Raw genomic sequence first — 18,664 nt, 5'->3', positions numbered from 1 at the left:
AAAAGAACATATTGTTGAAATGGGTTTGCAATATAAACCAAGCATCAGTCAGCTTATTTATCAATGAGAAACACTAATCACTGATGCTTTATTTTATATATTATCTATGATTAAAAGGAACAAATCTATATAAATACACTTTTCTCATTAACTACAAGTTATAGTTAAGTTTTACAATTCAAATGAAGGTAAAGACCATACTCTCTAGCAGTTATGGGGTCATGTTTTCTAAAATTGTTACAGACCGCACTGAAACTTAATCTAGCACATGTTAAAGATGTTTAAGTAAAGATGTGGAACTACAATTGACAATGACTGAAGCAATATCAACTATCCTCCAGTACTTAACAACTAACAAATTTACAAATAACAAGATCATAATGGGTCCCCTCAATCATCCATCATATTTGCATACTTCCTAATTAACCTGTAAATGTGATCCTTGCCAATATGCCTTCCCTCCTCATCTCATGCCACTTCATCATCTATAATCATTCCTACAACCATTAGCACTTCCTGGCACTCACATGGCTGCTTGAAGAAGAAACTCCCAAGCCTGCATAATGCAAGACAGATTCAGTCGCCAGAGCCAAGCCAGAGTGGGATGAAAGGTTAGTCTGGTCAAGGTGTGTCTGATAATTCTGCAAGTGTGAGCGTGTAGCCTCTGGAGCCCACTTCATAGCCTCCTGAAGGATTCCTTGACATCTTGCAGCGAAGTCACTCACTGTTCGCTGTCATAAGGAAATAGAGACTTTCTTGAGAGTACAATCAACAAAAAGAAACACAAAAGTATCCAGATTAACAAAGACAGGAGTTGTTTATAAAATGAAAAAGACTCAAAAAGGCAGCCTAGACATGAGAGTGATGTATGATGAATGACAGGGAATACAAAGGCTATATGCAAATGTAAAAATGGAGGCAGAACACAAGTCTTCCAAGGGTAAGAAATGTCAGTTGACAATGCACCCATGGATATAACCATCTGATGTAAAACAAGCTTCACTTTCATATACATGGACGTTTTAAACATAAAGAAGTCTCTCAACATAATATTTAACAAAATTACAGCATAAGAAAAGACTCAAAGACTCACTTCCCTGGCTTCCAGTGTATCCATCAACGTAATACTAAATGGAGTGTCAGGGATAGGAATGGTTGGGTTGGCATCATTGGGATCCAATTGCAGTGAATAGCCTAAAACTTGCAAGATGTCCAGCAGTGTCCGTAACACATTCCCATTCCACAAGAGAAGGGGGAATCTGTGGAGAGTAAACTAAGGGACTAAGTGAAGAATTGACAGCAAGTTTCTCTAAACTACAAATTATCCACTGCCTGTAATCCCATATAACGTAAAAGATCCTTACGTGAAGCACTGTTGTTGTTTTCCTTTGAGTAAATGCTTGAAATAAATTTCTTAAAAAAAAATTGCTCTCAAAAGTTGATGTGATGTACACACTAAACAGTGACAGGTCTTGATAAGGCTGTAATACTGTGTAACCTCATTCAGAGACTATAAATTGATATTTATGTTTCTATACTTGTTCATCTTTTCCCACTCCAGCAAGGTGGTGCCAGGAACAGATAACTGAGCCTTTAAAGGTGAATCCTTACATGGCTTCTTCTTCTGTTCCATCTTTTAAAAAGTTCATATATGAGGAGATAATTTCCAGCACCACAATCTTGCCCCTCTTGGTTATCTTATAAAACATGCAAGAGATACATGAGTATCCCCTATCCCTAGGGATAATAATGTATAAATACACAGACAAATCAAGAGGAAAGAATTTACTCCAAACCCAATATTTCTTTAAAAACTCTATCTTTACTTACCTATCAACTAGCTTGGAGAGCAATTTGTCAGCTACACGGCGAATCTGGACTTGTGTATGATTAAAATGTGTCAGAAGAAATTGTGCATGTAAAACAAGGAGCTTCTCTTGACGCTCATCACGTGGGCGATGACTCACTTCCTCCAAGAAGATATTAAACACTTTTTCACTCACCCTGGGAAAAGACAATAACACATCAAAACTGATATGTCAGAACACATTTCAATAAACACCTAAAGATAATGACATAGTTTGATATTTAGACTAAAAGAAGATAATGCTGGTATTTCGATTCAGGAGCTGAGCTACCTCTACAGTCTGAGTTCAAACATGTTCGATCATTCATCTTCAAACATTTGCATAGTAATATTCATTTTTCTAAATTTCATGTGAATATAACATTGTGTTTCCTAAAACAAAAAGGAAGTTAAAAAAATAAGTTGGGAAGAAGTAAATGCACAATGCCTGACAGGACTACACATTATCTAGGATCAGCTTAAAAGTATTACATAATACATAAGGTATAAGAAATATTACTAAAAATGTTTCATGTTGAAATTATATGGATATTCTGAATTTCCTCCGCCCTCGTAGCCATTTTTCATGCCAAGATACACTGCAAAATGAGATAATCATACCAGAATAAGGTACTAATGATTGGCAAATACAGATAGCACACTGATGACTTTCTACAGAGGAGGCATAGGGTATTACGATAAAGCTGCGCTGTATCAGCATCTCCAAACTGTGTATCAATACAAAATTAAAAGAGGAATACTGACAATACACTGATATCGGCAGTACCTATGACAGCTACAAGTATGAAAATGTGGAAAGAAATGAATGTACAAAAGCTTCTAACAGAGCTTTGAAAGAGAATCAAATGTTGGAATGGGAATATTTGTCAAATTCATCAGATATAAAACTACATAAAATCTTTTCCATAGCATTCCACTCTTTTCTCACTCTAAATGGTACAGGTGTACGGAGAGTTTGAAAGTTAAATTTATGAAGCTGCAACCTGGCAGATGAGTAAATGTATGAAAAGAATATAACAGTGGTAAAAAGGAGAAATGTGCAAAGGTAAACACATAATAGGCCTGTAAGTATGAATGAATATGTAGAATGTTTAGTGATCAATGAAAATCACTTGTAACTTTATCATAAAAAGCAGGGTACCCACTGCATTTACACATTCACTTAAGGGATGCTCGCAAACTCTTTATCTTATGGGATGCAAATCAGATTAAACCTAGAATTTTTGTCTAGAAAATTTTTTACTGATAACCAAGAATGTCTTACCTGTTAATGCAAGTCCACATATCATACTTGTCATTCTGAATGGCTGGGTCCAGTAAGTACTCAAACATTGGTTGAAAGTTGATTTCAGGCGAACTTCTCACTCTGAAAGATAGTCATGATTAACTACAGTATTTTAATTCAACAAAAAACATTAATGATTATTCATTAAATGGCTTCATATCATAATTACACTATGTTTGTTATCAAATAAAGTTATGTCTGTGGTTATCCCTAACAGTTTTTTTAAGGCAGATTTAACAGCCACAGTGTACACATACAGATATTCTGAACATCAAATGTGTCACCAAGCATCATTTCACAGGAGAAATATTCAATGCACCGGTGCCTACTAGATTCTGGTAAGCACACAACTAAAGGAACGACAGTCTTTTAATTAGTCCTTAAACTTAGCAGGAAATTTTACAAGCCACTATGAGACATTATCACAAAAAACAGAATATAAAAAAATCCATAATCCTTAGAAATTAGCAGTATATATATTTTGGATTTTTAAGGATTTTAAAAAGTATACACCATAGGTTTCAGAGTTTAATCTCATGTGATGTGTATATATATACATACATGAAATGCTTGAGGACATGTAGTGTGAAGTGGTTTGATTAAGTAATAAAAATGATAGGTTGAATGAGTTGAAGAGGGTGTGCTGAAATGTTCTGGACATATGAAAAAAATGAGTGAGGAGAGGCTGACAAAGAGGACATATGTGTCAGAAGTGGAGGGGACAAGGAGATAAGCAAGACAAAATTGGGGATGGAACAATAGTGAAAAAGATTTTGAGTGCATGGGGCCTGAACTTCACCTTAGGCAAATCTATTTGCTCAAAGAATCAGTCCAAAAAAAAATCACTATGTGCATAATCCAGAGGCAAATCATCACTGTCAAGTAATTCAGGATCATCTCCATGCTCCTCTAAATGTACCTAACTCCTAATCACTTTCCTATCCAGAAAACCCATGAAAATGTGTTGCTATTGGCATAGAGGATGACTGACTGTCAGAAGACTATTATGCTCTGCAACCTTAGCAAAAACCAAGGTTCTGTGAGAGGCCTTGAAACAGAGGCATGAAACCTGAAGCAAACATAGCTTTCAGGATGAATCAACCAGCACACATACTTATCCATCTAGAGGAATTACGAGATTGCTGTAAATATTCAAATAACAAATTGAATGTTATGTCAACTCTGATCTTTAATCCAGGGTAAGCTGACAAAATATCAAAGTGCTTCAATTATACTTCCACACAATTGCTTTTTCTGCTTTTCTTTTCGCCTTGAAGCATAAGATGTACTCATAGTTGTAATGAAATCGAAGGGGTCTATCTACCTATCTATATCTATCACACCCATTCCCTACGGGAATTTCCATCAGTGAGGAGGTCATAGCAAAGAGTCTCCGCTTATCTCTGTCCTTACATGTCTCCCTCACATACACCATTCCATGCACTCTTCCCCCATTTCTCTCTCTTCAGTACTCCTTCACTCTATTTCCCCATGTCACAGGTGTTCTTCCTCTCCTACCAACCCCTTTAATCGCACTATCAAAAACTCTTGGTGAAAACTTCCTGTCTTGCATTTTTCCCATAGGCCCTATCCATCTCAAAGTATTACATTTCAAACACTCCCATCCCACAATTTATTCACTCCGCCTTACCTGTAATACCAATTATCCCATACACTCTCACCATTTCTTTCTTCATTCCATCTAGTCATACCAAATGCTCCTCTAAAACAGCTCATTTCCAGAGCCTGGATTCTTGTCCATGCTTCAGCTGCATAAATCAGGATCGGGAATACTAGGCTGTCCCTTAATCCTTTCTTCACTTCCATACTAACACTTCTACCCTTCACAATTCTATTAAAGGACTCAAAGACTCTTCTACCCTGTGGAGGTTATGATGCAATATCGCAACACAAGAATTTGGGTTGTATCACCATCATATACCCATATGAGCTGGACTGCCTACCAAACTGGATGCCACCACTCACTAAAAAATTATTTCTTGCCAAATATTTTCATAAACATTTTCATAAACATCATTTTGTGTTTACATTACTTAAAATTTTTTCATGACCACTACATATACACAAGTCTGTGCAGTGATACACTGCATAGCAGTAGAAGTGTGAATATGGCTCCTGTACAAAACTAACTTGATAATAATCACATAAAAGTTTCAATAAACAAAATTTCAGCTTAACATTCTTGTTTTAATAATGTGAATCACTAGGTACTGCAAAGCAAAATTGCTTACCTAAGAGCTTCTACACGGTACACAGACAGTACATATATGCACTGTGCAAAAGACAATTTGTTCACAATCTGTGTAACATCAGCAGGATGTTCGAGAATGCTCAGAATCTGCTGACGCAGCTCATTTAATTCACTCTGAAATCATTAAAGGATAAAGAATTAGTAAACTATAAATATCAAAGCATAAAACTGTTCATTGCATGCTAACTAATATTCCCATTACAACCATCTTAGATATTAATGCAAGACTAACGATGAAAAACTGATAAGAGGAATCAAATGTTTCTGCTTAGAATTCAACCACAGAATAACTGGGAATAAGAGTAACCAGTCCCTGTGCAAAAAAAAAAGAGCTGAAAAACAGACCTCTAGCACACATTCCAGTTATGTTCTAAGAAATAATGTCATAAAGCATCATTTGACATAAAACCTTTATACAAAACTACTTTGGTAAAATGGTACTAAAAATCAAATGAGCAATAGTAAAACTCTGTTTTCCAGCATCTCTTCTGCTTTCCCCCTAATGAACATTTGCTGAGGCAATCCTCCTTTTGACCCATTCTTGTCCTACTAAACTGAGTAGAACTTGCACCAATATTGTTGCATAAATCTAATGCACAACAAATGTTTAATGTATTCATCTACGTCTCCAACAGTCTAAAGTGTGGATAAGATGGCCATCAAATTTTTCTGAAAAAATTCTGTTTTTTTCCATACATCTTCACTATTTATCGCATGGGTGGGGCAGCCTCAAGAACAGATAACTGAGCCTTAGAGGGGAAACTTCCTCACTTGGCTCCTTGCTGTTTCTTTTTTTTTTGGAAATTGATAGAGAAAGGAAGGATTTCCAGCCACATGCTCCAACCCCTCTTTGTTACCTTCTATGACATGCTGGAAATATGTGGGCAGTATTCTTTCTACCCTATCCCCAGGGATAACAATCCTGGATGTACTTCCTTCTTATAAATGCAAAAACAGCAGGACTTACAGTGATAAAAGATTCTCAATACTGCTCAAGTCTTAAGTTTACAGATATCAAACTTTATGATTACTTACAACAGAAACTGAATCATCCCGCACTGCATAGGTATACTTGAGTTCTTTCATCTCTGAGCGGTGTTTTGTGTGAGAAAGCAACAATGGAGATGTCACTGCAATGTCACAGATGGCCATATGCCAATCTGCAGGCCACAAACCTACAAAAAAGAAACAGCTATGTTAAATATTTTACATAGTTACATGTTAATCTTATACTAAAGCCCCACAGATTCATAGGGTTATTACCCAACCACTTAAAAAAAATCACCCTATATCTACATATGCCCCTTCATCAACACACACACAACAGTGGTAAAGACACATAAAGTGAAATGAACTAACAAACACTTAATAACTGCCCTCCCAAATGAGTCCTAAACACCACTCCATAAAACATACTACCCATCTGATATCACACACCCTATGCTTGAATGAGCTGCCATTTCCCATCTGTGTTCTGGACACTCCTATCATTCAAAAGTTGTTGACATTGCTGCAGGAGCCCCTACATAAGGGACTCGTGAGGCAAGAAGTGAACAAATCTTGGCAGGCGGTGTGGTAAAAGGAAAAGAGGTGGTGAAAGCCTTGCACAAAATGAAAGGAGGTAAGGAGGCTGGAATTCAACCATTCCTTTCTGCTTCCTCACTTCACATTCAGGTCTGAGAAAATCTGTCTCAAGTGCCTCCATTCCATGGGCCATTCTTCTGTTATAGACCTGTTTCATTTGCAGATACTAGTGTAGGCTACAACATTCCTAATAAAACTGCTACAAATAATGGCTCACATTTCACATATATCAAAGAGCATCAATCATGACTGATGAGATGGTAATGAATATCAATAGGATTAAAAGAAATTTCCAGATCTATAAGACCATTACTTTCTATACATTAATATTCCATTTAAGATTCCTGTTACATGAAGCCCACAGCAATGTTAAATAACTGAAGTCACAGATCTGCTTTTATTGACTCTAAAATTGCATACCAGATTCCTGTTGCATGAAGCCCATGACAATACTAAATAACCAAAAGTCACGGAACAGCTTCAGTAGACGTGGTTTGGGTTCTTTGATTGGGGGAAGACGTCGCACCAGCACTGCAATTACAGGAATCAGCACTCCAAGGTTTCCTGCACTACTTGATGCCTGAAAATAACTTCATATTACTTTTACATATATAAATGCACTACTTGATGCATGCACATAAGAACCAATTCTCATAGTGATGCAAATGTTAGCTGAACATATGATGCCGATAATCTATCACTTTAAAATTAAGGTTAATGTAATTTACAAACTAAATACCCAAGCAAAGCTTCCCAACTTTCTCACTTTACTCTCACACAATGCAAGGTAAGCACAATGCTTGTGAATCATCTTGCCCAACAAAAGTCCTCCAAGCTACACATTTTAAGCAAGCTTACTCAGTTTCCACTTCTTTCATAAATGAGCTTTTAATGGTAATATCTTCAAAGCTTAATTTCCATCTTACTCTGCGTCTACTCCCCTTGTGGTACTGTGGAATATAGAATGTTCGGGAGAGTAACCATTTAGAGAAACACCTTGTGCTATTATCAAAACTTTATGTAAAAAAATTATCAGTTTCCTCTGAAACAATATGTTCATGATACAAAAGTATAAAGAAGTGATACACTAAAGTTTAAAGATAAGTAATAAAATACAACACTGTAAATAAAGATGGCAGTACATCACCCTTGACACTCTGCATTTGACCAGTCAGCTACACCACACAAAAGGCTACCTCAATATTTTCAAAGTGGTTCACACTGTTGACTTACTAGCATCAAAATGATTCATAACAAACATTGTACAATTTGTTCAAAGTGATCAAATAAGCCCAAATTTTGTTCTCAAAACATGTCTTTTATATCCCCTTGGGGTAGCACCATTTGCATCACTAGCTTTATACTTAGAGCCTAAATCAGTGGGAACAAAGTAACTAACAAATTTAGGTTTTTAAAAGCTTGTGAGGTACTGAAACCACTTTTGGAGTTCCTCAACCAACAAAAGTTACAATTAGACAAAACAATGTACCTAAAGCACAAATGATGATAAATTGGGTGATGTGCACATCTTCACACCACCACCCTGCTAGATCTTGCCAGGCTAGGCTAGAAGTAGCCCTAATCTGCTACAAGACAGGCCTGATGGGCAGAAATAAATATTGCGGATACTCACAAGTCTTTGCCTTGGTTGGTAAAACAGTATCCTTTAACTTGAATGTGGAAACTTAGAACCACAGTTGAAAATACTGCGGTAGGCAAGGGACCTGTGCACTTCACTTGCCCCACAGGTAAGTATATCCCAAAGATTATTTCTTTGGCAATTTTCACACAAAAACTGCTAGTGAATTCTAAATATGACATGATGACAGTGCTTTGATATCTTGCATACATCACCCTGCTTAAACATGAGCAAATATCTAGCAAAGATAAACAAAAAAATGACCACATAGACTGTAGGTGTTAACAATTGATTGAAAACCAGTAATGTCAACAATGTAAAGAAAACCTGCAGATGTTTGTTAACAATATATAGAAAGCTAGTATGAGAAAATGATTCCCTTCTAAGCATACCATACCTTTAACACAGCAGGATGCTTCTCAGAATTTTGCTTTGCTGCCAATCCTAGCTTAACAAATAGCTCTAGTGAACGCATCAGCAACTTGTCCATCTCAGCCTCTCCTTGAATGTTGGCAGAAATATTTGCTACTGCATTATGTACAGCAGTAGCAACATGTCTGCAAGGAAGCACAAAAACAATATTTAGAAATCTAACAAGGGTGCTAATATTTTTTGAGAAAGGTGAAATGCTGCATCCTGAGTGAAGAATAGAGAAGAAATTGAAGAGTAACAAAAAGAACATCTAAGTAAAGATTAATATCTGAAAACAGAATGTACAAGGAGATGGTAAAACTATTTTCCCTTCAGTAGAAGGACATTACAAAAATACTTCCTTACTTTATGAGGCTCCTGCAGCACTCAGGAGCCTATGTTCATCAGTTGGAAGAATGTCAACATTCAGTGATGTTGCATGTATATTATGTGCAGAAAGTGCAGGTCAATTGAACAGTAAATGCTTGGTGTCTTCATTATGGTATTGCATTTTGGGCATGATAAGTTTTGGGATACATTGAAAAGAAGATTTTCGTGTTGTAGAGATGGGTGATGTCCAGAGAACAACTGGGATAATACGACTCATGTTTGTCTGGGTAGTGGATTTGAGTTAAGACCGAGTTGGGAGGTCAATTATTTTGTGCCTATCATGTTATTTCAATGGGTATGTGTTTTATCATGTTATTTTTGCTGGGGGTGGGGAATCTGCAAGTATATGTCACTAAAGTGTAAGGCAAGGGGAAGTCTTTTTTCTACTTCTGGGTTGGTGGCTAGATAGGTTTGGGTGGGAGGGGTCTGGTGCTGTTGCACAGAACTGAGTGCAGAGTATGTTGAGATGGGACTGTATTGGGAGGATATGTTTCATTGCGGAGGTGTAGTGTGAGGGTTAACTTGATCACAAAAATCTCATACATTTTTTTAAAAACATCAATGAAGTGGACAGAGAACAGTTATTTGAGAGATGTATGGGCAGAGCAACCAAGGACAAAATACAAAATTAAGCGAGAATCTTGTTAAAAAAGATTAAAAAAGTATTTCTATAGTATGTGATTGATGAATTAAAGATGACAGGATATGATTAAAGCAGGCAGTGTACTTAAATTAAAAAAGTTGTATGATAGCAAGGAATGTTTAAGAGGTGGGGCCCCAAGAGTGTAAAACTCCCTCTCTATCCAGTCTAAATACATAAGTACAAATAAAGTCAAAATGAAATTCATCAAGAACTAAATCAATAATAAAGTCAAAATGAAATTCATCCAGAACTAAATCAATAATCTACAAGTCTAGCAATGACCCTCACATTTTGCCTTTTCACTTCAAAATAAACAGGAACTTTTCTTGTCCTACAGAAAACAGTCATACTAAGTGCTGGTGAAGTTCAGAATAGTAAATCATTGCTTGAAAATGAAATCATCTCCAATATCAACAAAAGGTGCAGCAAAGACCTGGTTTTTTGACCCCAAAATCAATAGCACTCTCTTCCTCTAAGTCACTGTGACATGTAATGTGTGGCAGCCATCCTTTACATAAGCAATCCCAATATGATATCAGAACTCCTTATGTCAAACACAGTACCTCTACCCTTTTTCATTATACCACTATACATTAGAATGTATACACCCGGTGAAATGAATTCCGAGTGAAACTCATCAATATTTCATATTCCAGAGACTCCAGCTCAACTTGAAGATTTCAAAAACACAAACTCTAGTATGTAATGGATATCTTACCTGTACTGCTTCATGCACTGATCTTGTGCTGCACCAACTCCATATGTGCCACTGCTTGCTTCAATGATAATCTTGCTGAACTGTTCCATTATTTCATCATAAACCTTAGGCTGAAAAATTTAAAACAAATCATGAAATACTAACAATGGATTCAAATGTGTGATGCAGGGATGAAATTTTTGAGGATTTGTAGGTGATTATGACGTGGTCTTGTTAGTTAGGGTTAATGATGCCGCATAAACTGGGTGCCACACACGTTGATGTGGGATAGCATCAGATGTAGTTTTGTTTCAATATGCAGATGCAGAATGTTTGTGGTTGCTATACAGCTGGTAATTCTTCTGAGTGCTCTGTTTCATGTGCTTTGTAGTTTTGTTAAGTTTGCTTTTGAAAGGGTGGGTGACCAAGTTTGCTGGGCTTAGTTTAAAGTGAAGTGAATGCATTATATGTGGAAGCTAACAGAAGGTTCTACCACTCATTAAAACTGATGCATTTGAGACTTCTGAGGGCATTTAGCTTGCTTAAGTCCTTTGTACTGATGTCTGTGACATGAGCATATCCATATCCTTTACAATAATTTTACTCAATACAGCTCTTTCTTAACTCCTATTTCTTAGTACAATGGACACATGACTTTCTGTTCAAGACAACATAACTACTTTGTAAGACTTACATCATTCTTGGCAAGAAGCATGCAGCCTAACTGGTCAACAATTAGAGTATCAAGGTTGGATGGAGGACGGCAGAAGCGCTGGAGGAGACATTGATGGAGGATGGTCTCAGTGGTGCGAGGAGAATCCTTTAATGCCACAGCCACATGTCCCAATGCCACCACCACATTGTGTGATATTACAATATTATCACTGAAATGAGAAGAGTCTGATAAGTTACAGTTAGTACTAAAATAGTAAGTCTGCAAAGTAATACATAACATACCTTCAATTTTCTGTCTACCTTTTACTGCTGTCATAATAGGGTGGGAGATGTGGAATCCTCTACAAACATTTTTGCTGCTGATCATTGAAACCATCAATAGATGAAAACCAAAAAGATATGCCTGAAACTTCTGTTGATTAATTACAAATTTTGATTCGGATATTACATAAAAGTGACAGCACTTCCTGCTTACTCTAGAGAAGAAAAACTGGAACGAATATTTGGTAAGCAAGCATACATAAGGGAAAGAGTATGGAAAAGACCATACATAGGAAAGACAGACAGAAATGGAAATAAGAAAAGACAGGAAAATGGGACTTTTGTAATGCTTAACCCTCTAACCTCAAAATAAGTTTCCTCTCCATGCCTTTTTATCCCTTCAACCATCCCATCCATTACCAAAATTAAACAGACATGGCAAAATCACACATCCATGCCACAGACCCACCTTCACCAGAACTAAGAGAGGTAGGTTACAAGGGAAGGTTAAAGGCTTTGAATTTGCTGATCTCAGAAGAGGGAAGAGTCAAGGGTGACCTGATCAAAACCTTCAAGTCTTTAAAACAGATCAATGATATGGACAGTGAACAGTTCTTTATGAGATGTAAGGACACAGCAATCATAGGATACATGAAATTAAACAAGAAACTTGTTAAAAAAGATTTAACAAAGTACTTTTTTAGTAAGAGTGGTGGATGAATGAAACAGAATGAATGATGACATAGGCAATGCTGAAAACTTACATAAATATAAGTTTTTGTACGACAGTAAAGAATGTTCAAGAAATGGGGGCTCCACAAGAGTAAATTTCTGTCCCCATGTAGTACAAAAAGATAATTACAAATAATCAATTGACTGGAACCATTCACCCTCTATTCCTGTTCGCAAATATGCCTTACTCTCTTGATAGAAAGTCCTCAATGCTTCTAATAGCTTTTCTCCCACACCAGACATTTGTAACATGTTCCACAAAGCATCTCTATCAACACCATATGCGTTCTCTAGATACATATATGCCACCACCCTCTCAATCACCACTCCCATACACTTCACCATGATCACTCAACTTACTTATACCTCCATGATTCAAACAATCATCCTTGTCCACCTTTCCTTTATAAAGTGACACTATCCATGCATTCTACCTCAAGGACCTCACCATAATCCATGTATACAAGGATCTAGCCATAATGCATATATACATGGATAATCACAGCTATCTAATCCAAGCATTCTACCTCAAGGACCTCACCATAATCCATGTATACAAGGATCTAGCCACAATGCATATATACAAGGATAATACCAGCTATCTAATCAACAACATAGAAATCCTTTGTCTTACTAAATTTAAGGGCTATGCTAGCCTTTCCAACTGCCTTACCACACTTCACCTTAGGTAAGGTTTTCTCTAACTCACCTCTTTTAACCAAACCACTTGCCATGACTCTCACTCTGCATACCTCCCTGACCCAAACACCCAAGACCATCCTTCAAATTAATCACTCCATCTACTCCTCACCTCATCTCTGCTCGTTACAAGTCCTCCCCACTGATATTCCCATCTGTTCTCTTGTTTTCTCACACTATTAATCCCCTTGCAAAATATTCCTTATTTTCCCAAGAGTTCGCTGATACTCACACACCTTTACTCTCACCCATGTCTGCAATTTCTACATACCTAAGACCACATAAAGCACTTATGCAGTCAACTACCAGAGGCATGACTACTGATCGTACACAAGCTATAGGTTTGACAGCTGATGGCTATCAAATGAATAAGAACTTCAAGATAAGTCTTTGAAGCAGAGAAACCTATTTGTGTCTTTTCCGAGTCTAAGCTACTTGTCTATGAATCACATATAACAAATTGGTTGAGAACAGAATAATTCTCTTCTACTATATGTCAGTGAGCTTAATGATTTTTTATAAGCCATAAGCTAGTTAAATAAAATGATGGAACCGACTCAAACCTGATAAAAACATCATGTACCAATTTTGGGAGGATTCAATTCTGGGGCATCTAAATTAACTGCTAAAATCTAAAACTATCTCATCCAACCCAAATATGTTTCTGATGACCTTTTCTAAACAACAATGAAGAGCTTAGGTAAAAAAGCAGTTATAAAAACAGTTTAAATACATAATACAAAGACACACAGAAAGAGCATGAAATAGCTACCTTTCAGGTAAGCGATCACAGCCAGCCTTTTCTCTGCTAGAGATAGAGGATATAAATGCAAGCACAGTGTTTGCATCTACTGTGAGTCCTGCCTTTAGTGCTACACACAAGTTCTCAATGGCAGTATCTCTCAATCTTTCAAAGGCAGTCGCAGACACTGATCCTGGCCTGTTGCTCAAATCTCCAGTAACTAGAAATTAAAAGTAATTAATTTTCTCATAAAAATCAAGAGACAAATATTCATCAAATGCATGAATACACAAAAACATTAAATTCAATCTACATGAATGTGAATAAATCAATGTGAAATTCTATCAACATTTACTCTAAGAACATATCTTATGCTGGTGAAAACCCTATTAAGCAAGATGACCACTGTATGACCTTATAATAAAAAGTTGTAATACTGATAAATAACAAATAGAGTACATTAATGTTTTTTAACAAAAGCCCTTTTTTCTTGTTGAAATATAAACTTATATAATTTAAATTTCAGGCTGTGAAGCTCCACTTTTGTGAAACCAGACACAAACCTTTGACAGTCAAATTGCCCTGGTGAGGAGTTAGGAAGTCGGACTGTTGACGATGCAGCTTTAGAAGGATAGGAGATGGACTCACTAAAAAATCCTGGAGATAATTAATGCACGTCCCAGCAATATTTGGAAACTTGTTGGCAAGTTTGCCCAAACCCTGCAGATAAATAAAAGGGAAGCTAACGTGAATAAAAACTGAACTTTTGTATCACATCTAAAGTGCAGTTACCCTTCCTGAACTTTTACCATAGGCATAATAAATGTCATTCACACTTCAAATTACAACCCACTACCAAAACCTAACACAGATGCAGATACCTCAGAATCACCAGCATTGCTAAACCCATTCTGCATGCGAGTACACCTCAAATCAAAAATCTCCTTCAGCGAGGGTGTATCACTAACAACTAATGAAAAGCAGAACTGTACAATTTGTTGAGGAGCTTCTCATTCCTTAGGAATTCATTATTTCCATACAACCAATTGCAGCAAAGTTTCAAGCTATACGAGCCTGATAAAAAGAATGGGCAACTTGCACAGCACAGATGGAATTAAACGAACAGAAAGACTGAATATGAGAAGATACATGACGTGAAAAAAAATTCAAAATGTGCAGAGACAAAAATCTGTTTGAATGGTATGGCTATGCAGAACAAATGGAAGATGATATGTTAGTCAACAGGATGTACAAAAACACAGTTAAAGTTACATGGAAGAAAGAAAGACCACTGAAGATATACATAGATGCAGTTAGATAAGTGATCAGAACTACAGATATCGATGCTAGAGGAATGACTGGGACTAGATGCAAAAGTATCTATATATAATGGTGGTGTTAATGGAGACAGAGGTTTCTGTTTATTAAAAAAAAGTGAGGAGAACTTTTATTAGTATGGAAGTCTACATTTCACTTTAACACACAGGTAAGGATTTGCATGGATGATTTCAGATGACGTATATACCTAATCCCCCTAGGAAACTGAGAATGAAGCTGATGATGACTGAGATATAATATTTTCAATACCTTAAATTCAGGGTCATTATCTAACTTGAGAATACAATATTTTCAATGATGACTTCATGCTACATATCATGAAGCAAACATCCCTTCAGAAAAAAATTACCAATATGCATAAACGTTTACATATAAAACATATAAAGCAGTTGTAAGACCATATCTTATATCTCCATAAACACGTTTTCCAATGAACTCCAAGTGGAAAATAAATTTTTTTGCATCTTGTGGCAATAAGTTTTACATATGTAAGTCACATGACAGTCAAAACAGCACAAGGAGGATGTTATCATCTTACCTCTAAACAAACCAGCAGCAATGGCATGTGAGCAAGAACCAGTCGGTGGCCATGAGGGACATTTGCCTTCTCTGTCAGCCGATTACAAAGACTTTCTGCCTCTGAGAACATAAGCAGAAGTTATCACAGAAATTAATAGACTTTCACTTCAAGGGCATCACTCATTGAAATCACTGTAAAATAGATATATAAAAATTGCTCACAGCGATCAAGCCTACTTTCTTCAATAAAAACAAGGTGCTTATATTTTCATACACAAAACAGACCATCAATAAAAAAGGCTGATGCAACTTCAACAGAAAACTAAGAGGATATATGTCAGAACTGGAGGGGGCAATGAGGAGAACAAATTGGAGATGTATGAATGCAGTAAAAAATATTTTGAGTGCTTGGAGTCTGAAAATGCATGAGGGTATAAGGCATGTAGGTGTTAGAGCAACCTGGAGTGATATGGTAAACAAGGGATGATGTGCTGTAAATGGGATGAACCAGGGTATATGTTGAGGTCAGGGAATGATGGAAAGGTCTTTAATGCCTAGTTGTGGATGGGGTTCTCTGGTTTTGGTGATTTATACATGACAGTTAAGAGTGGATGTGTGCGAATAAGGACATTTCTTCATCCCTTCCAGGTGCTACCTGAGTAATATAGGAAACGTGGAACAAGTATGAGAAAAAAAATTCATACTCAACTCCCATAACATCAATGACCTCGCTTCGCTGACAAGAAAAAAATGTAAAATTGTTTATATTTATTGTTCCCTCATGAATACACAAAGGCAACTTACCAGATTCATCTGTACTAGCCCAAACCAGTAGGTCGATGCATGCAGCATTAGCTTGAACATTAATTCTGTATGGGTTAACAGATGGAATCTTTCTGTTAATTTTGATTTTTTCCCCACTCTCATTTTGTTGTACAGCTAACTCAGTCTGACCAGAGAGGAAGAGACCTTTCACAAAGTCCTGTACATCTCGAGTAAAAGGCACAGGCAAGTCTGCAAGGACAAAAAACTGGTTTTACATGCAAAACCAAAATCAGGATTCTGAGAGAGATGGCTTGAAGGATAAATGTTACGTAATCCTACCTAATCAAAGCAGCTGGACTTTCAATCCATCAGTCTTCTGCTAGAAAGCATATAAATCTCTGAAAAACATATGAAACATCAGAGTATTAGCTCCCCTACCATGGTCACTGAATTCATGGTCTGAACACCAGCTAATCACAAGCTAACCTATACAAAGTGATTATGTGCAACTGCCAAATCTAAAAGTATCAAATCCCTATGTAGGTGCATGCATACTCCAGAATTTTGTCCAAATGCAAAAACCATTTCTCCAATCAAAACCCATCTTCTCTATCTAACATAAATAGAAGAATGCATCCTATGCAAACAAACAAATATGCATACCATACTGAAGATGCAAATACTAACTTTACTGCTACCAAAATGAATTCACACATGACACATTATGCCATATGCAGGAAATAGTAGCAATGTAAAAAAAGAAACATTTCAAAGTGGTATCATAATATTCTTGAACTCAGATCTTTAATCTATATTCTTGAACCTGACCATCTAGACTATAATAAAGATGATGATCATAAAACTATAAAATTCAAGGGGTAGAATACTCCTAAAGTGAACCTGTGAAAAGGGTTAAATTATCTATTTTTCCATGTGTCAGATGGACCTAAAAACCTTATAACTCAGTTCCTGCCTTAAAAATTCCAAAATTATCATTAATTACCAACAACCAACTCAGCAAACTTAATGAAAGATAGGAAGAACTTATGCAGAAATACTGCCACCTTTAGCTATTTTCTCTTACATTTTTCTAAACATGTAGTTATTCATTCACTCATAACATAATTACCTTCAGAAAAGAAACAATGAAAAATGTATGAAAAATATGAATACCATATAAATTAATTCTATTGATTATAACTTGAATGTTTTAAAGTGACAACTAATAACATTCAAGTGGAATAAACAGTATGTTAAATGTTCTACATTGAACTGGTGCAAGTTACCCAAGCTAACAAAAGAGACACATGGAAGTTATTTTGAATTCAAATTCTGTATGTTATCTGTATTGACAAGTGCATTAATAAACATTGGTGTACTGATCTTAATCTTGGAGTTTTTAGATTTTGTCTGTATTTAGAACCTACCTATACTAACACACGCCATGCAGCACCAAGATAAAAATCCTGAGTGGGCTTTCTTCTTACTCTGCTTTAAATAAATAGTTCTCACCTTTCTGATAGGCAAGAAGTTCCCTAAGCAGTGTGACCATGACTAAATTCAAAGTTTCACGCAGGGTGCGGTACGGAAACATTTTCACCTGAAATGTAACAAACACCTCCGATGCTACTTCATCCAAAGCTGTCAACACTTCCTTAGCCAGAAGTTTCTTGGCATTGGCAAGCACAGTCTGAAAAAAAAAAAAAAAAAACACTTTGCAAAGAGGATATGAGGTCTTTAACATATCCATTTTGATTTAACAGTACATCTCAAGTAGTATGTAAAGTAAAATTTTATCACACATCATGAAGCAAAACTTCCTCAACAATATATATAATCTATGGAGGAGAAGGCATTTCCTGCTACACACAGCAAGTCAAAATGCATTCTTTGTCCTATCAAACCAAACAAGCTGGTCAGTTGTCCTTCCATCTGGATAAACTCTACCTATCATGAGTACCTCCATTCCCACTTCCATAAGGATGGATCAAGTTCATGTTGCATTTAATATCTCTCATACATATCTGTAACCCATGCCCAGAGGGATAAAGTGAAACATGAACTTATACACCTATACAGGATCTTCTAACTTTTTCAGACTATACATAAAGTCAACTGTGATAGCAAACCCACTTGCACCACCAT

At 36.4% G+C, this 18,664-nt stretch overlaps 1 protein-coding gene across 3 annotated transcripts in view; it reads right to left on the bottom strand.

Annotated features, from left to right (window-relative positions):
• Pi4KIIIalpha (phosphatidylinositol 4-kinase III alpha) overlaps positions 1 to 18,664 on the bottom strand; it is a 226,679-nt gene that overhangs the window by 41,873 nt on the left and 166,142 nt on the right. For all 3 annotated transcript variants that reach the window (XM_071658781.1, XM_071658779.1, XM_071658780.1), the window contains 15 exons: positions 18,032 to 18,209; positions 16,559 to 16,768; positions 15,774 to 15,874; positions 14,461 to 14,617; positions 13,928 to 14,117; positions 11,483 to 11,672; positions 10,810 to 10,919; positions 9,045 to 9,204; positions 7,429 to 7,588; positions 6,460 to 6,599; positions 5,405 to 5,538; positions 3,132 to 3,233; positions 1,831 to 2,004; positions 1,094 to 1,259; positions 528 to 731 (listed from right to left, as the gene is read on the bottom strand). In XM_071658781.1, the coding sequence (XP_071514882.1) occupies positions 528 to 731; positions 1,094 to 1,259; positions 1,831 to 2,004; positions 3,132 to 3,233; positions 5,405 to 5,538; positions 6,460 to 6,599; positions 7,429 to 7,588; positions 9,045 to 9,204; positions 10,810 to 10,919; positions 11,483 to 11,672; positions 13,928 to 14,117; positions 14,461 to 14,617; positions 15,774 to 15,874; positions 16,559 to 16,768; positions 18,032 to 18,209 (2,376 nt within the window). The remainder of the gene's footprint in view (positions 1 to 527; positions 732 to 1,093; positions 1,260 to 1,830; positions 2,005 to 3,131; positions 3,234 to 5,404; positions 5,539 to 6,459; positions 6,600 to 7,428; positions 7,589 to 9,044; positions 9,205 to 10,809; positions 10,920 to 11,482; positions 11,673 to 13,927; positions 14,118 to 14,460; positions 14,618 to 15,773; positions 15,875 to 16,558; positions 16,769 to 18,031; positions 18,210 to 18,664) is intronic.

Source organism: Panulirus ornatus, chromosome 67, assembly GCF_036320965.1.
Source record: "Panulirus ornatus isolate Po-2019 chromosome 67, ASM3632096v1, whole genome shotgun sequence".
Classification (NCBI taxonomy): Eukaryota; Metazoa; Arthropoda; class Malacostraca; order Decapoda; family Palinuridae; genus Panulirus; species Panulirus ornatus.
Note: the sequence above shows the minus strand (reverse complement) of the source record. Positions and strands in the feature narration are given on the sequence as shown.